This window comes from Falco biarmicus, chromosome 4 (assembly GCF_023638135.1).
Source record: "Falco biarmicus isolate bFalBia1 chromosome 4, bFalBia1.pri, whole genome shotgun sequence".
Taxonomy (NCBI): domain Eukaryota; kingdom Metazoa; phylum Chordata; class Aves; order Falconiformes; family Falconidae; genus Falco; species Falco biarmicus.
This window is the reverse complement of record NC_079291.1, coordinates 105,827,553-105,848,792: the sequence shown is the minus strand read 5'-3', so window position 1 is coordinate 105,848,792 and position 21,240 is coordinate 105,827,553. Positions and strand designations below refer to the sequence as shown.

The window sequence follows — 21,240 nt, the reverse complement described above, 5'->3', positions numbered from 1 at the left end:
CAACTCTTCAGAGCTATTTATCCAGGCATGTAATTTTAAGTGCAAGATTAAATATGCTCAACTCCAGTGGATCACTTACCATCTATTTTGTTGGAGCTGTACACGACAGTGTTGGCAGCATGTGTGTACCTGATGAGGTCCACTCCATACTTCTTACTGTACAGTGTTCTCTTTGGTCTGTCAGAAGGAAGCAGAAATAACTGCACTCACTGCAACAAAAAGCACAAACCGAAACTCACCACATTAACAAGGCCTGCTTTTATTGAGATATTACAAGATTGTTTCAAGGAGTCAAATGTTTTTATATGAAGAAAGAAAAGCTTTTGTATTTGATTTTCAAACAAATGGTGCTTTCCCCAAGATCATCCCTAGGCTTGAGGAGTTCCTTGGAACACCTGCAAAATGCCCTTATTAGTTTCCTCCAAAAATTCTTTTTACCATGATGTCTACTGTAGAAAGAATACGAGGAGCTAGCATAACAAGCCCGTAATGTCAAGCAGCACTGCCTCATCACTCCCTTGCCTATCCAAATCTCTTAAATCATCTGCTGCTTATTTTAGATTGAGAATAATTTGTCTTTTTGGTTTATGTTACTTCAAAACCTAGAACAGGGTGTCTCATTCAGAATAGGGCTTCTTGGTATTAACACAAAGACGTATATATACTAGTAGTCTATAAAAGCAGTGGTAACACAGGGACTCTCAAACTACTGGAGAATTATATTCATATCCGATCTTAATTAAAGCATGAAACTCAAACGTAACATTTTGCAACAGAATTAAAGATATTCTAGTGAGAGTGAAGACAACATACAGAACTAGATTTTTAGGGGTCTGGTAAGCAAGTGATGTACTGTAGTACTAGAAATTTAAATTGCAAAGTAAACTTGGAAGTAGCTGGTTAGTAGGTGTTGCCTTGCAGCAGCAGCATCTGTTTAAGCAGTGCAAGGTCTCCACTACCCTCCTCCCTTTTCTTCCTCAACTGAGGTAGCACACAGAGGTTTCAAAGTTGGGCAGTCAACCAACTGGGGTACTGATCAACACCAGAAATAATACAGTCTCTTCCGGGAGTTATTTTTAATCCAGAACTTCATAACTCCAGTAATTACACAGGCCCACAAAATATTTTACCAACACAAACCAAAGGCAACAGCATGGGAATGGAAACAAACAGCAGGAATGGTTTAAACCAATACTGCTGCCAAAAGAAAAGTTTTATCAGTTTCCTTGTTTTCATTGGCCTCAAATTGACACACCCAAATAGGAGCATGAGTTCATATCAGAACAAAACCAGATATTCATTCTTAAAGATTAATTCTCAAACAGCAGAAGCCATAGGGTTCTGACTTCAAACGGACTTGCTGGGGACAAGCTTCCATTAACTGAAAGCTAATACAGGAAGTGTAATTAAAACCCATACACCACCTATACACTTGGACCAAACCTCAACAGATTCCTCCTCAGTTCCTTCAGTAGATTTTAAAATCAATTTTCAGGTGCAAACATGCTACAAATTGAAAACAACACACCAAATGTAAATTTAGACACCAAAATTCGGTAACGTTATGCCTGAAATACTTTCCTATACTGCTCTCTGCAGTTCCCTCAGCTATGCTGCTAACCAAATTGAAAAAAAAAAATCACACTGAAAAAAACCCCCCACCAACCTCAAAACATGCCAAGGCTCTCATGCCTAGTCTGGCTCTTCCATACCTATGAAAAGTTTAAAGCTTAGAAGCTCTATCCAGAATAAATTAATATACAGTAAAGAATATACACAGAGAAAATAAAAATCAACAGATGGACAAAAGCACGTTTACCAAAAAGAATGAAAGTACTTCTGAGTTTTAAGAAAGATGAAGTTTTCATGTAAGCCAATACAAGCAGAAGCAGTCACTTCACACAAGACTGCCTGCCTGTTCCCAACTGACTATTTAAAAACAGAAACAAGAAAACAAAGCTTTTACATATTTTTTTAAACAAATCACAATCATTAAACATAATTCCAAGCTAAAAGGTTAATCTATCCAGCCTACTTGCAAATCAAGCAGTATCGCAAAAGAAAAATACTTTATGAGATCGCAGCCAAATCTGCTATAAAGATGAGACAAAATGGGCGAGGTTTGTAATAGTATCTGTGCATTGGTTCAAATCACTACTACTGCAGGTAAAACCATCATCCAAAACCAGGCTGATACATCTAGTAAACACCACAGCTAAGCAGGAGTCCAGACCTCTCACCTCTTTATTTGTATAAATTTGTATAAATAATACACAATTGAAACATACTAAAATACAAACTAAACTTTTGCTAGGCCACCATTATATCATACCAGGGTTATAAACTTGCAGCCACAAGCCTTCCTGTTCCCAGCCACAACTCGATTCTAAAGGTTTCCAGAGTTCATTCTTAAGCCCCAACAGGCACACAGGTAAGACTCTTGGTTATGCTTCTGAGCCAGCCTATTGTGGAGGTATTTGGTGATGCAAATGGGTATAAAAAAAATAACATGAATGTAGTTGTTTACACTTTTTGAAATATAGGTGGAATCTCAGGTCCAGAATTACTGGATGCTCATGAAGAAGCAGGACAAATTTTTCAAGCTGGTTGCCAAAGCTCAGAAAATAGATAAGGGAATCAGTTCACAGAGGTAATCTTGTCCTGTCGGCCCCTGGCTACACATCACTGTTTAAACCGTCCTGACGCTTACAGAAACTGAAGTTCACTGAGATGGGGCTTAGTCATACTGGTAACAATTCTCATAGCTCTATCGCTCATTTAAGTATGGCAAACAAATCAAATTAGGTGAGTGTGTACCTAAACACACAGATGCATTTTAATTCTACCAGCAGAACTCCTCATTAACAAGGGGGGGAAAAAAGCCCAAATTTTGCCACTTTTACATGGGAAAAGTTCTAACATTCAGGCCATTTGATGAGGCAGAGGATCTTACACTGAAACTCAGCAAGCAGGATGTTTCCTCCTGACATATACAAGAAGGTGACAGTTCCAGGCCCTTAAAATTGTGGTTTAAGAAAAAAAACCAACAACCAATACTATAGGCCTGAAACTGCCAAATTCCACCATGTCACAACAACAATCATTCACAGATTTGATTTTCATCTCCACATTAATCTCTAGTGACAAAGTAATTCACAGATAAAAACTTTCCAGGGTGACAGAAAGTGTTCTGCATCCCTAGGTACCTCCAAACATCGCAGTTACACTTCTAAGTCTATTGACAGTACATGAAAAACTCAAATTAATTGTATAACCACTGGAGAAATGTATCCTGAAACAGCGGTAACCTTGACGAAACTACTCTCATTGCCCTGTAGCACTGCAGTAGACAACCATCGATCCTCTACATTTAAGTTAATTAAAGCAAACCCACTGCCTGTAAAGCACACATTAGGACTAGATGGAGATAGGGATGAAAGGACTAAATGCCTCCCAACCCATCAAACTATTCTTTACAAGTTTGAAGGGGGAAGAGCAATCAATACCACCTGCATTAACATCACAGCCCTTCTACTATTGTACGTAAGTAGGATCTAGAATGCTATCCACGGCAGACACCACACATATAAAGTTACGTATTCTTACATAAACAAAAATGAAATAATTTCAAATAAGAACTCGCTCTTGTCAGACAGGGAACACCAAAAATTTTAACGTGTAAAGCAAGCAAAAAAAAGAACTGTAAAATAACAGATAATAACCAGTATAAGAGAACTTCTCTGGTTAAAAGAACACGCAGTATGCAATCTTTCAAACACAGTAAGTATGATGTCTTGGTCTGCTTGAAAAAGCAGGAGAATTAGGAATACCTGGTTTACTAGAAAATATACACAACGCTGACACATCTACCTCCTGGTACTCCTTAAATAGATATTTTTCATTCCTGCATTACCCTGTCCTTTTTATTGTCTCCCCTACAACACACAGGTCCAATTTTCTTTCACTTTCTGTACATATGTGATGCTTACTAGTCTTGACTTCATGAAATAAAAATCACTTCACCTCAGAATTACATGTCTACACCAAGAAACACATGAAAACTAAAACTTAAATTTCAAAAGAATTTAAAGCAGCCCAGTGTTCAGTTCTTACCAACTGAGAAAGATTCTAATGGAATAATGACGTGATTTGACACAATTTGTTCCAGCTTTCATAGAATACAAATGCCTTTTGCATGTTTCAAGACATCAACCGCAAGTGTTACTGGTGGTCTTATTCACCCATTTTTATCCTTTGAACAAGAGCACTGTATCTCAAGTGCTGTGCAAATTTCCGGGGTTTTCTCCATAAAACTGGATGAGCATCATATGATCAATGGAAGAAGATAAACTGGTCAACTCTGCTAAGTGAGAAACACCCCCGCCCCTTAACTGATTACCCTTAAGTAACAGAAATCAATAAACACCTTGATAAATATAAATTATGGCAACATTTGAAGACACATGTAAATCACACATGTATCTTAGCTATGCTTTACAGATAGAAACACAACTAGAGAAAAGTATTCAAAGCACAGAGGACCACATTTATGTGCAACGTTCCCAGATGCCACTTAGGAACTAGGTTTTACAGAAAACACCATGGAGGTTTCAGAAGTTATAGTAAACACACACCACACCACCTTTTGGCTTAAAGCATTCATCCAAGAAGTCACACTCAAATTAGGTTGTTTAAAATGGATAATCTGTACACTGCTCACAGCAATTACTCCAGTTTTAATTAGCAAGACTTAGGCCCAGAGGAGCTCGAGAAGTCCGTTTACGTATCTGTAACAACCCAGAGCCCAGAAATGTGACCAGACTCAACCCTTAAGCTTAACAACTCCTTAGTTCTCAAAACAGTGAGCTCTCTTACAGTTGGGAAATCACCATCGCTGGCTCCAGCCTACCTGACCTAACAAGGACAGACACCCGTGGTGCAAACAAAACCATGCTGCTCCTATCTCTGCGCCCCAATTTAACCGTTTATAATCCCCTCCCGCCGCGTCAGACACCGTTGCAGTTCCACTTACAAGCCTACGCTAAAAAATAACAAATGCAAAGCTAAAGCTTGCCAGACCTGCCACCTCCTCAGTGCAGCTGCACCGGTGAGAAGCCGGGCACAGCTTCTTCCCGAAACGCCGCAACAGGCAGCGGCCACGGCAGCGTTCCTGACAGCCCCCCCCGCCCCAGAAGCTCCCCCAGCCCTGTCGAAGGCAGGGACCCCCACCCCGGGGCGGCTGAGGCGCGGGCCGGGCCGGATCACTCCACTCACTTGCCCTCCTGGCAGTCATAGAGAACGATGGAGTCGTCGTCACTGCTGGAGATGACGGTCTCGCCGTTGGGGCTGAAGTCGAAGCAGTTGATCTTGTCCGAGTTCTCGCGGAAGACTTTAGCCACGCGGAAGCTCCGCAGCACGTTGTCCGTCAGCTTCATCCCGCCGCCGGGCCAGGCCGGGCCGCGCCGAGGGCGGCGGCGGCGCTGAGGTGAGCCGGGCGGGGCTCCGGGCGGCGGCAGGAGCGGACGGGCAGGGCCTCGCGGGGCGGCGGGGATCGGCAGAGAACAGGGAGGGGCGGCGGGCCGGGGCGGGCGGCGCCCTCTGGCTCAGTTCGGCCCGCTCAGGCCGCGGAGAGGCGGCTCCTCCTCATTGTGTCCGCCATCTTGCTGCTCCGGGAACGGTAGGGGGCGGCGCGCGGGGCACCCTGGGAAGGGGGAAGGGGGGGCGCGCGCTCGGCCGCGGCGGGGCGTTGGGGCTGCTGGGCGGGGGCGGGCGCGCGCGCAAGGCCTGCCGGGATGGGGGGCGGGGCTCAGCGGGAGGTACCCGGCCGCCATGTTGAGTGTGGCAGGGAGCCCAGCTTTGCCCCCGCGGGGTCCCGGGTAGGAAGGGGCGACCCAGGGTAGGGTCGGGAGGCCGCGGCGAGGCTGAGCCGTCACCGCTCACCCACCCGTGCCTCGCTGTGACGGGAGGGAGTCAGGGTGAGGGGCATGACGTCATCCCGTAAGCGGGCAACGGCTTCGCGCCGCTGGCGGGCGTCACTTCCGGCGTCGCGTGGCTGGAGGGACGTGGGGTGAAGCCGCGCTCCCGCCGCCGGGCCTGCGCGCTGCGGCCGCGTTCAGCCACCCCCCGGCGGGCTTTACGCTGCGCAGAATGTGCCCGGTGCGGGATTTAACGTATTTCTCCGCGTTTTCCGCGGTAACTGGCCAGCAAGCGGCGTTCGTGGGGCTCTTGGCCTACGCCGATCTCCCAGTTGGGCCGTAGGGAACCGCAGAGACATGGCGGGGAGCTCCCCCCCCAGGCCATCGGCCCTGTCCGTCGCAGAACCAGCTCCTCAGCGGCGGGAGGCCTTTCCCGCAGGTATCTGCACCCACTGCAAGGCCAGGGTTAGGTCCCCCTCCTATACACAGCGATCGCTTTCTCATTCCTTTCTCCCCTACTTTAAGTTCAATTATGAGGCTTTTTTAATTTCCCAGTATTTTTTATTCTAAAACCTGGCCTCCAAGCAGTATTGCGGCTTTACACCACATGAGATGTAAAAGATGAGCAGCACACGTTTCACCTTTGAGAAAGACGCCTTGGCTTCTGAAGTTCCAACACAGACACCCTGGAACTGTTACTTTTTCCCGTCGGGAATCTTGATGTCAGGCTCTGAGTTCATGTTTTTGTTCATCTCTTACCTTAAAAAGTTATTTCTGGAGTATAGTAGGACCTGCTATTTTAATTTTAAAACAGCTATTTAAAATAGCACCACACTATTTTAATTTTAGAAGAACACCAGATCTATTTTCATTTCAGTCCCCTAGAAACTCAGAATCAAAAGAAGGGGGAAAAAAATGCCTTCATGAATGTTGGTTGCCTTTTCCATTCATAGTCTCGGCAACAGCTTGATTTTGCTTTTAGAATACTATTGCCCTCATGTGGTCAAACAACAGTAAGTCTGGGAACTATTGTCAAAGGTCTGCTTCCATGTCATTGAAACATGTTTAATTATTGTGTATGTATTGTTAATTATATGTGTATATGATTTAGTTGAACAAAAGTTTTTTTCTCAGATTACTTGCTCTTACTGTTTGCTTACCAGAGTTCACCATTACAGGTTTAGACATCTAATCCGATTCACCCTTCCATGCTGTGATGGGACTGCCTCATTGGAATGATTCATCGATTTTTACTTTGAAACGGAGACCAGATTTTCACACCAGACTCTTAAGGAGACTCAACAAAAGACGCCTTCCTTACTTCTGAGAGTCTCAGGGTCAGCTATCCCATTGCAGGTCAGTTCAAACCTACCACTGATTTTTAATATGATGAGAGATTTTAGAGAAGCATGAGCCTCTTGCATACTGTAAATTGCATGATCAAAGCTTGGATTATCTCATCTGGGCCCTGAAGGTGACTCACCAATACCATCATAAGACAATTTACTTCAAAACACCTACAGTACTTAGCTAAGTTTTAGAGTTGTATAACACCGTGGGTTGTTGATTTGATATTTTGTCACTCCCTTTTTATTCTTTCTTCTGCCTTTCTTCCTAATCATTGGAACTCAGTTTGTCAGTTTATACCAAACTGGAATTTATCTGGCAGGATAATTGGACCTCCTAGCAAAGTGTCACATTAAGTAGGAATTACGGATAATGCCCCTAGTTAATGGAAAAAATGTTTAATTCCTGCTTGAGTAATATTGATCAAATGCAGTCAGTCGTCCTATGCATTTCTATAGTGGATACCACCATAACCTGCACAATACAGACGGACCTGTGCTTGCTCAGATGGGTTGAGTGAATTTCAGAGAGATGCTTCTGGAAATGACACAGGTCAAGTGAATATATTTCTGTTGGACTCTGCTGGGAGTGATGATTCTCGGTGGGTAACAGTTATGTCTGGAGGCTTGTGTGGAGGACTTGTATCCTGCAACTTGGCATCTCTTTATGGGCTCTTGAAACTAAGCGTGATGCTCCGGAGCATCGAACACTGTTCCTGCTCTTACAACACAGAATCACAGGAGTGTAGGGAGAAGGGACCTCTGGAGCTGCCTGCTCCACCCTTCTGCTCAGCGCAGGACCAGCACCACCACAAGATCGGCTTGGCCATGGCTTTGTCTAGTGAAATCCTGAAAACCACCTAGCACGGAGACCACAGCTTTTTTGAGTGGCCTGATCCAGTGCTATGCAACCCTCTCAATAAACAGCTTTTTGCTAATGTCCAACACAAACGTCCTGACCTGCAACTTGTGGCCATTGCTCCTTTCTGCCGCTACCAAGAAGGGTTCATCTCCACTGTCCTTATAATCACCCTTCAAGTAGTTGTAGCTGTTATTAAGTTGCTCCTTAGTTGGTTGCACCACTTGGTTCCCAGGCCATGCTGATGCATGGGGATCCTGCCCCAGCAGCAAAACTTCACACATCTTGCTGAGCATCATGAAGTTTCTGTTGGCCCTGACCTTGAGTTTATGACTGTTCCTCTGGAAGGTGACTCTATTGGCACTCCCCCAAATCAGGCACTCTGCACTACTCTCCAGGTCACTAATGAAGCCACGGGGTGATATGAACTCCAACAGATTCCCTGTTGATTACCACTGTCAAGTGAATCCTGAGCCACTGATTTTTACCCCCTGAGCCCAGTGGTCAAGCTGTTTTCCTTCGAGTCTTAACTGTGTTTGCCCAGCCCACACTTCTTCAGCATGCCCATGAGAATTGTGTCAAAAACCTCACTAAAGTCAAGGTAGATTACATCTGCTGCTTTCTGCTTTCCCCATAGCTTCTTGTCTCAGCCTAGAGGGCAGCTGTAATTCTCATCCTGTGACTGATTAATATTCCTGGCTCTTTCTCCTCTTATGCTGTTTCCAACTGAGGACCTCATAATTTTTTGCTATTAATCCCGAAGATCATGACCTTGTATTTTGCAGTACTGAATTTCGACCCCTTTCTATTATTCCAGTCCTCAAGGCTGGCAACTTTTCATCTTCTCTAGAATACTGTGATCCTTCCCTGTATTTTAAATGACTCTCAACTTTGATTGCAAGTTGACTCAAAATAGGGAGTTTGAGAAATTACAGCATGAAAGGAAGTAGACTTGGCATGAACTTGGCTTCAGGGTAGTACTTTTCTGCGTTGAGCTACAGAATGATTTTTTAGTGAAAATTTTTTCTTCCCTGCAATCCCCAGCACATGGGAACATCATTTCCAAAAGGTAGATAGAGAGTGAAGGGTGTGTGACCTAGAAAAACTAGTAAGATGCATATGTCAAATCCAGTTAATTTTTTTACTAATGATACTGATCTATATATATATAAAATGCTGAACAGAACACTTAGCTTCCCTGTATTTGGCCTTAGGCTACATTCCCCATCAAAGGCAAAGAGACCATGTTGACACTTTCCTGGTGAGTAAATCAGTCATGAGAGCAACATATTTCTTTTCCAAGAAACATATAGAAAGCCATGTATTGGAAATTAGGACTCCTGGGTTTCCCAGAGCTCAGCATATTCTTGAAGCAAAGATATTCAGACTCCATCCTACTTTCTCCCTTACACACCTAGCAAACCCTCTCTACAGCTCTGTGGTCTCACCATACTGCTTCTGTCCACCATCACCCTCTTTCCCAGTTATGAATGCAGGAGCGCCACAGTGAGTGGGAGTAAAAGGACCTTTCACCCTGTCCCTGCACGCCCACTTGTGTAGTGGACCCTTCACAGCTGACCAGTCCATCCCAGCCACAGACATTTTCTTTTTTACAAAATGTGAATGAGGCAGTGTGGTAATTTTATGCAAATCCATGTGCAGATTAAAAAAATTAATCAAATTCTGAAATTTTCATTTAAAGAGATTAGTCTTGAAAAATCCCCCGTCTAATCCTCCCAGAATAGTCACTTGGAACAAACCTTCACCACTTTGTTTTCCTCCTGGGCTTAGTGCATCTCCTGGAAAATTTTCTTGTAATGCTTTTGGGACCATCTGGAGCAGCAAGTTTGAGTTTATGCAGGGCTTACCAGGCAAATTAAAGTTGATATATCAAATGATAGAAAAGATGTGTCCATAAGTGGGAACATGGGAGTTTAAGGCAGTAAAATCTCTGCTCTGTTGTATTTCATAGGTAAACTCCCGTGATAATGCATAAAAAATGGAAGCGGTAAGCGTTGGTGAATCTAACGGTAATTTACGTACCAAGAGGCCAGAAGAAAGTCATGCAGCAAGAAAAACGAGTAGCAAGAGACACTGCTAAAACTTGCTGTGTCTGGTGGTTTACTGCTGTAACAAAGATGTAATCTGTTAGAGCCCGAGCTCAAAATTATCCTCAAACAATTGGGGTTTGATCCAGTGCCATCTCAAATATTTTCCAAGCCCCTCAGGGGTTTTGGAGTTGACCCTGTACACGGTGGGCCAGCCACCAATCACTGCCACACTAGGGGAAATCCAGACAAGACCCGATGACATTAAAAATAAACTAACATAGACTCCTGAAGTTCTCAGTTAAATTAGACATCCTGGAGCATTAATATACAGCATCCTCTGATCTTGCAGCACCTGAAATGCTTGGGATGTGTGATTGGGTTGGCCTGCACCAAGCCCAATTGCCCCAACTTCAAGAAAACCACAAGCCCGTGATGCAAAGCCTTGAACAACCCTCCAACTACAGCACCTGGAATAGCTCAGCTTTGCCCAGCGATGGCAGACTGGCCCCTAGAAGGGAATATTTTTCTGGTTTTCAAGTACCTGCCATGGAGCAAGGTGCTGGCTCATTTTTCTCATTGCATGGGCATGGCCAGCTCATTTGTTCACTGTTTTCTTCCCCAGTGTGACTCCCAAATTATGGCTCAGACTCTGCCCCCCTGCGTCCACGCTTTTGGTCTCATGCCACCATCTAATTTACCTGGCAGCTTACCACATTTCTGCCCCTAGTGCTGGATTGTTTCTGTCTCCCTCTGACTTTGGCTCCTTGCCTGCAGAATTGCTTTAATTAAAAAGTTAATGAAAGGTAATGTGAATAAGCGCTTTGCCCATATTTTATCATAGTCCAGCTCCTCTTCCTCCCTCTTTCCCAGAGAAAGTGAAAATGAGGAACTGGGTTTTTGCTGCTTTTTGTTGTGAGAGTTAACAATGGAAATTTCTGCAGGCTTAGGAAGAGCTCTATGAAGAAAGAACTTAAGATGGTAACGCACGCAAACAAGTATGTAGATGGTGAACATTATTCATCAATGAAAGCTGGGGAAGATTTAATTTAAAGAGGATTAATCTAAACCCCTTACAACCCTCCTGCTCTCTTTGGAACAGGCAATTCTTAGCATTTTCCTCCTAAACTTTGTGCAAATTTCTAGAAAAAATTTCAAAAGACTATACCCCAACTCCAAATTATCCTGACCAGGGACAAAGGGAAGGTATAAAACCCAAGCCCCGCTAGTGCCTGTAACATGTCACCCTATATCCATATAGATAGAAGAGGGCTCGTTCATCCCTATCTGATTTCCCTGAGAAACTGGGGAACAAAGATTAGTGCGTGAAGCAATGAGTCACAATATCAGCCCCTTCTTCCAGCCCAGATTCCTCCCAGCCAGCAGTGGGAAGAGGAAAATGCAGGATTGTGAGGATGTAATTTCCCCACATGCAATACACAGCAGCTAACTGGCAATTACATCATTTCTAGACCCACCATCCACGGAGCAGTCTGAGAGCTGCCATGTGGATTATTTTTCTTTCCAAGGCTGCCTATGCTTTGGTGTGGGGTGACGTTCAGTTCTCTTGATCTTGTTTTTAAAGCCCTAGTAAAATGAGTAGGAGTTTTATTTTTTTTTTAATATCTACCATGGATCGCATAGCACTGATTTATAGCTGTTCCCTGATGACATTTAGTACCCAGTGCCTGAGACTGTATAAATAAATTACATAAAAATGGATTTGTGGCATCATTAGCAGCACCCTCATTCCAAGGGGAGCCTCCAGTGAGCCTGCGTGTCTAATGAGAGCTGACAAGGAGCAGAGTTACACACCAAGAGCTCCGAAGCTCATGGGTCTGTGCCAAATCCAGCTCTCTGTTGCATTGGTGTAAAGTTGGATAACCTCTGACTGCAAGGGGTTTTTACACTGGATTTACTCTGCACTTACACCTGTGCGCTGAGATCAGTGTCAGGCGGCGTGCCCTAAAATCCGTAGAAGCAATGGAAAGATGCGTGCTGACTTAACAGACTCTGGATCAGGCCTTGATGGTTAAAATACAATCTGAGTTCAGAGTGCAGAAAACAGATTACATGCCTGCTATTGTAGTGAAATGCTTTCCAGAGCAAGCATTAGCAGTATGTACACAAGTGCCAGATGAATTAAGCTGGCATTTATTTTTTTCAGCTCCAGTAGGAGAGGATTGCTTTTAAACAACTTGCGCCTGCTGTGTCGTGTCTGGAGTTGGAGCTGAATGGAACCTCTGGGAGGGCACGTGTGACAGGAGCCGCAGTTGCGGGTCTGGTTGTGCTCAATTCCCCTGGTCTTCAGGGTCAGCCGTGCATAGAAACATCCAGGCAGAGATACAGCCTGTTAAAGGCTTTGGGGCTTTATTTTCGTAAACTCCCCTGGCTCCATTTAAGCCTTTTTTGCCAACCACTTCTGCAAACCCTGTATCGAAGCTCAGATGAGGTGACCTGGGGCAGGATGTACCTCTCTTTTCTAACACCTTCCTCTGATTGCGCTGTGCTACCAGGTGAGTCAGAGACCTGCTGGGAACCAAGATGCTAATCTCAGTTCCTGAGACACAGGAATTCACTGGTGTTAGCATGGTTACTCTGACCCTCATTACAAGAGGGCTGAGGCTCAGTGGTTTAAACTGCTGGTAGCATCAGCTGCCATGAAGTTAAGAGTCTAGTAACAAAGTGGTCAGAACACGCTGTCTTTTATCCTTCTTTCTCCTCATGATTGAAAAGCCAGTCCTTCTGACCAGTATCTAAAGAGAGTATAGATAAGTAGTTTATCTGCCTTGCGTTTTGCCTTTAAAATCTGTTTCTCCTAAGTATTGAAACATTTACAGTTGGACTTGATGATCTTAAGGGTCTTTTCCAACTTAAATGATTCTTGGATGTTTTTTCTCTGGCTGTATGATTCTCCATATAGTTTTACCTGCAGGTTCCTTGTCCAATAGATCTCAGAGTGTGCCCAAGTTTCATTGTGTGAGAAGGTTTTCACAGAGCCTTTGGGTCCTTTCAGCAAAATGAGGCAGATTTAGACCCAGAGGAGCTGTTGGAAAGCTTGTCTGGTTTAATGATTAACACCTTGCAGTGCTATGGGAGTGTTAGGATAGCGAGACCTCTGGACTTGTGAGCTGTCCCAGAAGAAGCTGTCCATTGGCCTTGCACTGAAACACATCCATTTACTAGAGAGAGAATTAACTCTCTCAGGTAGTTTGAATGGGTCTGTGATCAAGTGTGTTGCCCAGGCTGCTTCAGCCTCCTGGCACCCTGCCTTAATTGCCTGCACCATAATTGCCATGAGCAGGAGAGATGCAGATCACAAGGATCTTTGATCCTGAGAAACCAGCAGTGAGCTTGCTGCCAGTTAACAGAAGGAAGGAGGAATGCTGGGAGGGAATAGATGCATGTGTGTTGGCAGGGGCTGCCTTTCCTCTGTCAAGACAAGTGTCTGCCCTTGAGCAGTTGAAATCTTTTGGTCCCCATGCAGATCTGTGGCATATAATGCTAATACTCAGTGGAGACTAGCTCAAATGGGCTTTCACAGACACAGCTGGCAACGTTGCCTGGATCTGAAGTCTTATTTGGGCTCTAAATGTGATTTTAATGGATAATGAGAGAATTAAAAAATAAAGGCAAATGAAACCTTCTGTTAATTTGCTCTTTGGTGGGGAAACCTCATTACTGGTCTCTCTGTGGCCACCAGGAGCAAGGGATCAGGCAGCCAGCAAGCTTGTTGTCTCTCCTAAGTCTGTGCCTGATGCTGCAGGGACACATGGGGCAATGCGCAGCCAGAGAATGAGATCAGCATTTGGCTAGCACGAGGAAGGAAGTTAATGTAGTGAAAAGCTGTTCCACCCAGACGCCCTGCTCTCTCCAGGACAGAGAGCAGCTTCCACAGTTTGGAAAGATGTCAAATGCTGAGCAAATAGAAATGATGGCTTGCCAGTGGCAAATCCACAGGGAAGAAACTGGCTGGCAGGGCTCTCCTCCCCTGCAGGAGGTGGTGGGATTGCAGGGGAACCACAAGCTGACAGGTGGTTTGAATGTGACACTGCCCTTCCCTCCCTCCTGCCTAGGGAGAAGTTTGAAAATGCTGTTGATATGGCACCTTAATCTAGAGGAAACAGGAGCTAGAGCTCCATGGTTCATGTTTTGCCCTCCCTGCTCTTTCTGTGACAGCCCTGTCTCTTCTACTAGTGAAAATGTTCACTTTCCCTTGCAGTTTGGAGGGTGCCAGCTGCCCCAGCTCTCAAGGCCTTGCCAGTGTTGGCAGAGTGTGTACAAGCCCACCCCACCAAGCAGCCTGACTCAGCCTGGCCACCCTGTGCAGCATGTCCCTCCGTGAGCACGCACTGTTCCTCTTCCGCAGCGCGGTGGGCACTGTCCAGCCAGCTCTGATGCTGCAGAGAGCTGTGAAGCTCCAGGGAGATGGGTGCCCTCAACTGCTGGTGAAAGGCCAGGCCTTTCCAGTGAAGAGGGACCTGTACCTGGTGGGTTTTGGCAAAGCTGTGCTGGGGATGGCTGCAGCAGCAGAAGAGATCCTGGGAGACCACCTTGTTCGGGGGATCATCAATGTGCCGCTAGGCATCCAGGAGAGCCTTCAGCGAGCAGGAATGCGGTAAGGGGGAGTGTGTCTGGACAGTTTGGCTGGGTAGGCTGCCAGATTTGTCCTCTGTGGGTGTTGCTGTGAACCCCTTCAGTCCTTTCCCACTGCTCTCATTCTGATGCCCACCCCATCCACCACACCACCCTGGTCTTCAACCACCATCACATCCCAGTGACACCAGCAACACAGCCCATCTCTTGTGCTGGATGCGCTCTCTTCTCAGCCCTGGGGAAGAGACACTCAGCAAAGGCTACCTCCCTGTCCTGGTCACTTGCTGTGTGTCTCTGGTGCACCAGGCCCATTTCCCTGCTGAGTGACAGACAGTCTGGCTGCCTGTGTTCATGTCAGTGGTGTGATTGCTTCTCTTACCTCACCAGGGAGATGCTGCTGAAGCCACACAGCAAAATCCAGGTCATCGAAGGTGCCAAGAACAACCTCCCGGACCCAGCGGCTCTGAAGGGAGCAGTTGCCATCCAGGAGCTGGCTGAGGGTCTGACTGCAGATGACCTGCTCCTTGTGCTCATCTCCGGTAGTGTGGGGATCCCAGGGAATGGGCTCTACTGAGGACCCTCCAGCTGCCTGCCCACCCATGGCTGTGCAGCAGGGGAGCGCTGTGCTGTGCTGGCCCTTTCACCACTGACACTTGGACCTCTGATTTTTCCTCTCCCTTCTCCTGTCAGCCTTTCTCCAGGGATTCACCAGGGTGGGGCACAGGGCTGTCTGCTGCTGCAGTGGATACGCTGCCTCCCAGCCCTGGGGAGAGGCTGAGCTGCGCAGGCTGGATCCTGCAGTTGTGCCACCACTGTGAGATGGCACCTCTGGCCACAGCCTGCCAGCTGCTCCCACCTCTTGGCAAGGAGACGCTTTTTTCCTGCCCCATCCTTACATTTGGACATGCAGCCTTGGAGAAGCAAGCACCTGGTGAACTTGCATGCTCCAGATTTGTGCAGGGGGGCGAGTCTGTAAGCTGAGATTTGGGACGGACCTTTGCCAGGGCTTTGCCGCTTCCCAGCCAGTGGAAAAGAGGCCCCCAGGCTCCAACAGTCAGCTGCACACCTTGCAGTGTCAGCCCTGAACACCCCCAGGCCCTGGCTTCTTCGCCCCTGGGCTCTCCCCAGACCCAAGGTTGTGTAGGGAAGGTGGGTAGTGTGCATCGAAGGGATGTAGTGACATCACCCCAACCTGAGTTCAGCTGGGTGGGCGGCTGTCACAGGGCAAAAGCATGCAGGGGCTTGGAGCAGCTCAGTAGAAAACCCTTGATCTCCTCTGCTCAGTGATTGTTCTGTGGATGCTGAAGCTGGATCTGGTGCAGAGGGAGAGTGCCGCTAGGCAAACACCCAAGCAACTGGAATCTAGCTGCACTTGCTGGGGATTCCCCTGGGCTTCCTCCCGTCCTTTGACTACGGGGATCTCCAAGAGACTCCTCAGCCCTTCAGGAAGCCTGTACAGGATCTCCCCGTGGCTGTGACTCCCTATGCATGTGCACTCCCACACAGCAGCCGGTCCCCAACTGCTCCTGCCTCTCAGCTAGATCCCTGGCTATTGACTGAAACACAGGCATTTGCATTTGTTTTTCTTGCTCATCATGTTTTATTGATGCTGATTTGTCTCAAACCTCTGAGCAGGCTTTGCCTTTTGACAGTAGCTTTCAGCTATACTTCTGTGCATGTTCACTCTCTGCTCAGATCTTGCTGCTTTCTACTCTGTATTTGCCATCCATTCCACTTTTCTGTCAGAACCTTTTTTCTTGCTGATTTTTCTGCATTTTCAGTACCCACTTGTATAAGACAGGATTCCCATCAATGAAGCTATCACCCTGGACTCTGGGTGTGCTTTTTCCTTTGCATTACTCCATCCCCCTTTCCTTTCCTCCTGAGCCTAGATGAGCACAGTTCAGCAGCTTCCGATCTTGCTGCAGCCATAGCTAGTGTTTGTACACTGTCCTGAATAAATGGAGCCAGCAAAGCTGTGTCTCTATCTGCTTAGTGCTGACTGCTGTACGAGTCATGGAGGCCGTGCTTGCTGCTCACCCATCCAGGTAGCCCTTGAAATTCAGTGTGATGACACACGAGTGGCCTGACGCAGTGGGGATAGTAGTTGCTGTCTCATCCCTGCAACATTGCAGGCATGCAGTGCCCTGGTCTGGTGAGCTTTACACTTCCTGGGTGAGGTGTAGCTGACTGCAGACAGTGCAAGACAGCAGTGATAAAAACCCATTGGCGAAGAACGAATTCTCCAGAGATGTTAGCATAGTTCCCCAATCACCTCTGCCTGGTGAGGGAAGAGGAAAGGCTTATATGTAGAACAGCCTTGCTTTACTTCTGTTTTCCTTTTCTTGCCATCTCTTCTGCATCCTAGGGGGTGGATCTGCCCTACTGCCTGCTCCCATCCCTCCCATCCTCCTCGAAGAGAAGGAGAAACTCACAAAGATGCTGGCTTCCCAAGGAGCTGACATACGGGAGCTGAATATTGTCCGGAAGACTCTGTCCTTGCTGAAGGGTGGAGGGCTGGCCCGACTCGCACATCCCGCACAGGTAACTAAAAGGAAGCCCCTGCTTTCCCACAGATCACCCACCTGCTCTCAAAATAGGGGTTTAATCAACTGACCTGCTTGCAGGGGTTTTCTCCTTACTGAGTGAACAACCTTTGCACACTGTGGCTCAGATTTCACTGAGGACCCAAACTCTCAGGGATACAGAGGTGGAAAAAGGGGAATCCAGACTCCGCAAATGTTGGCTGTGCCATCACACCAGTCTCAGCAGACCCCAGCCCTCACCCAGCAGGCACCTCCAATGTGCTGGTGCTCCACCACAGTGCTTTCAAGGCTGGGTCCCCTGGGGGCTGTTCTCAGGGCACGCCATCACTGAACTTACACTAGGTTATCAGCCTGACAAGTGCAGCGTCATGAGTTACATCTTCCAGTGTGATGGTCCAGCATCAAAGGACGTTGTAGATCTGTGGGTTCAGGAAGGGCAAGGTGACACTCATGGGACCATAAAACAAAAATGGGTCAAGATCTGCCCATTTTCATCTGCTCTGATATAGGGGTGGCACAAGCGAAACTCAGAGCAGCACTTCTGGCAGGGCTCCTGTGCAGTCACTCGTCTCTGCCTCCCACAATAATCCGTGGGCATTCTTTTTGGCAGGTGGTGAGCCTCATCCTTTCTGATGTGATCGGTGACCCCCTGGACATTATAGCAAGTGGGCCCACTGCTGCCAGCTCCCACAGCGTCCGGGATTGCCTTCAGATACTCACCAAATACAATCTGCTGCACAACCTGCCCAAGTCAGTGGAAACAGTCCTGTCCAGCTCTCCCACCAAGCCCACTGCTTCAGAAGACTACTCCCATGTTTGCAACATCATCATCGGGTCAAATACACTGGCTTTAGATGAGGCCAAACGCCAAGCCGAGGGCCTGGGCTACGCCACTCTGATCCTGAGCACAGCAATCTGCGGGGAAGTCGGCCGCATGGCCATGCTCTACTGCCAGCTGATCCAGCTGGTCTGCCTGGGCTTTGCCAGCCTCGGAGAAGGGCCCCTGAGTGATGCGGTGAGGGGGAATCTCCTGCAGCTGGCGGCAGAGCTAGCCATCCCGGGTTTGAACCTTGCTAAGTTTCTACAGACCCTGCGAGGATTAGGGCCTGAAAGACCAGTCTGCATCCTGGCCGGCGGAGAAACCACAGTTCAGCTTCAAGGAAGTGGCAAGGGAGGGAGGAACCAGGAGCTGGCCCTGCGCGTGGGGCTGGGGCTGCACAGGGCACAGGCTATGGAAGTCAGCCCCCCAGGGAGGTGTGAGATTGTCTTCCTTAGCGCGGGAACAGACGGGCAGGATGGCCCAACGGAGGCGGCAGGGGCCTTCTGCAGCCCACAGATGGTGGCTGAGGCGCTGCGGGAGGGCCTTGATGTGGAGGCCTTTCTCCGCAACAACGACTCCTATACGTTCTTCAGCCAGTTCCAAGGTGGGCATCACCTCCTGGTGACAGGCTTGACAGGCACCAATGTCATGGACATCCAGGCCATTTTAATTAGAGCCATGAAGAGATCATGAGAGCTCCCTCCAAAGATATCCAGATACATTTAATTAGGATCAGGGGTAAATGAAGGCAGACAAATGTAAACTGCTTAAATTAGGGCTTACGGTTGAGGGTGCTAATATCTTTAACAGAAAGAATCCACTAATTAGACACATGAGTGGATGTTCACAGCAAAAGCAAGCACTTGTAATTGGGATCAGAGGAAGGTAAGAGGTCACATTACAGACACAGAGGCCGGATTTAACACTTCTGCTGAGAGCCACCACTCCTGTGACTGCTTCAACTATAGTTAAAAGATGTGGGGAGATCAAGACCATAGTAGGGCTGCCAGGGAGAGCCCTCACTGCAGCTGATGCACCTCCACACCCCCAGCTCCAGAGCAGCTCAGCAGTGGGCTTTTGCATGTTCACAGAAGTGCATTACAGCAACTGAAGGATGCAAAATCAATAGCAAGGCCTGCCCAGCTGGAGGCACGGAGGTGCAGGGGGACACAGTGGGAAAGGGGACACCCAGCACTCGCTCCACCTGCCACTGCAGTGCCCGGCAGCTCCTCCCACACCAGGTACCTGGGGCAACTCAGAGACCCCCAGCCCAGCATGGTGCACACCCAGCAGCGCGGTTAAGGAGCACGTTGGCAGAGAGAAGCATTTGATAATGGACATGTGACACAAAAACAGTGCAGTGTCACAGAGGGTGGTACACCTTCACTGTGCAGCACAAGGAAGGAGACAACTGAGGTGCAGTGGTAAGCCAGCTGAGTGGAGTCCTCTTCTAGCCTCCTTCCCTCCACAGGGACATCTTCCCCGCTGATACCTGTTGGGAGAGCCTTTGTGCCAGCAGTGTGTATGCCATGAGCTTTCACAGTGTTGTTTTCCAACTGCCTAGAAAACAGCCGTGCATCCAGCCTGAGCCACTGACCTTTCTTCTGCGCTGAGGCAGAAGTCGCTGTCACTCTGATTAACTCTGCTAATTCCACAGAACAAAAGGCAAGGAAACCTTCACGCTCAGCTCTCCTGACCCATGCTGCTGAGCTGATCAAAGGGCAAAGCTGCCAGAGCTGTGCTTTGACAGGGAGCTGCTCCCCTGTATATATAAGGTGGTTATCATGGTTTTGTCACCTACTGCAGTGCAATATGTGGGACAGCAGCGATGAGCCATGTTTCCCAGGACATGGAGGCCACAGTGGGGCTGGATTTCAGAAGGGCTCTGCCTGTAGCAACAGGCACGATGACGGTTTTGGCTGCATATTCAAAGGACTTCAGCTCAGCAGCCAGTATGACCCAACAACATCCGACTCCTTTTGAATATCTGCCTGTTTGTTACAGAGCCTAAGCGGGAACTGAGCTCCTTTGAAAAATCCAGCTCTAATTTAATAGGACACGCTTGGCTCAGATTCTTTCCAGACAGACAGACCTACTCCGTGTGGCTGATCTCATCTCGTGACATAAATACACCGTCCTGCCAACACCGTGAGTCGTGGTGTCTCACTGAACAGTCGTTCTGCGGCCTGCTCCAAGATGGATCAGAGGGCGGATTTTTGAGGAGGATGCAACACCTCCTGCTTTCGTTTCAAAGCCAATATCTAACAAGTAGGGATATCAGCAGGACCGTCACGGGGCCTGGTATCAATGCCAGGCTGGCAGCTGGCCTGTCTGGGCCACAGCCCAGGCATGGTGTCAAGGCACAAGCCTAGGGATTTCAAAACCTCAAGTCTTACCCCAGTGGTTTAAACTCATCCATGCATCTCATTTGTCCTCCGAGTCTGAAGGTCTTCTGTAACATGCCTGAACTTGCTTACGCTGGCAAACAGCTTTGAGATCTGCTGGGGAAAACCTGCCAAGCGTTATAAAGTTTGCTGTGCCCCTGTAATGTCAGGTGACAGTTGCACAGGAGAAGCTGCTTTGTGCTGTGCAGTTTTTTTCCGCAGGTTGCCAGCAGGTCACTGGCAGGTCACCTCCTCCATGCCTGGCATGCCAGCACCACAGGGGCTCTAACATACACAGCGATACAGCCAAAAAGTACGGGCTGCAGCCAGAATAACTGGCTAAAGCTGGCTCCAAAGTGGTGTTAATGCTTCCTGTCCAGTTCTGCTCCAGTGAAATCCAGAGTGACTCCGGTTTCAGGCTCAGGTGCCTGGTAGAAGGGTCACTGCCATCTTCAGGAGCAGGTCCGGCATGCCAGCCTGGGCACACAGCTGCAGGTCCACTGTACCCCTATGCTCTGCCTGCAGCCCTGCCACATTGCTGAGCACTGCTAGTCCTTGGAGCTGCTGCCTGTGCTGTGTCACAGTCAAATTCAGAAGACCTTGGTCTAGCGCTTGCTGCCTTCTCCTGGGAAATGCCTACCACATGTACCCTGAGCAGTGTCCTTGCTTTCTAAACAGTGGCTTTTCACTAGCAATTAAAAAGAGTTTGTGTTGGGGAGGAGAGAA

General features: G+C 47.7%; 2 protein-coding genes across 3 annotated transcripts in view; one reads left to right on the top strand and one right to left on the bottom strand.

Annotated features, from left to right (window-relative positions):
- Positions 1-5,644, bottom strand: part of WDR82 (WD repeat domain 82) — a 19,569-nt gene extending 13,925 nt beyond the window's left edge. The window contains exons 1-2 of the mRNA XM_056334603.1: positions 5,275-5,644; positions 80-177 (exon numbers count right to left, since the gene is read on the bottom strand). Of these exons, the coding sequence (XP_056190578.1) occupies positions 80-177; positions 5,275-5,435 (259 nt within the window). The 5' untranslated portion in view covers positions 5,436-5,644. The remainder of the gene's footprint in view (positions 1-79; positions 178-5,274) is intronic.
- On the top strand, positions 5,586-21,240 carry GLYCTK (glycerate kinase). 2 transcript variants are annotated; one of them, XM_056334599.1, is made up of 6 exons: positions 5,586-5,677; positions 7,094-7,271; positions 14,391-14,786; positions 15,152-15,303; positions 17,133-17,308; positions 17,921-21,240. In XM_056334599.1, exons 3-6 carry the CDS (start codon positions 14,500-14,502, stop codon positions 18,821-18,823), a joined length of 1,518 nt encoding a protein of 505 aa, XP_056190574.1. In that variant the 5' UTR covers positions 5,586-5,677; positions 7,094-7,271; positions 14,391-14,499; the 3' UTR covers positions 18,824-21,240. The 2 variants fall into 2 exon arrangements, with proteins under 2 accessions (XP_056190574.1, XP_056190573.1); XM_056334598.1 differs by lacking the exon at positions 5,586-5,677 and adding an exon at positions 5,827-6,354.

Excerpts from the sequence above, each read along its gene's own strand:
- GLYCTK (XM_056334599.1), top strand. The coding sequence starts at position 14,500 with ATGTCCCTCCGTGAGCACGCACTGTTCCTCTTCCGCAGCGCGGTGGGC. Across the intron at positions 14,787-15,151 it reads CTTCAGCGAGCAGGAATGCG|GGAGATGCTGCTGAAGCCAC; the intron begins GTAAGGGGGAGT and ends TTACCTCACCAG. Across the intron at positions 17,309-17,920 it reads GACTCGCACATCCCGCACAG|GTGGTGAGCCTCATCCTTTC; the intron begins GTAACTAAAAGG and ends TCTTTTTGGCAG.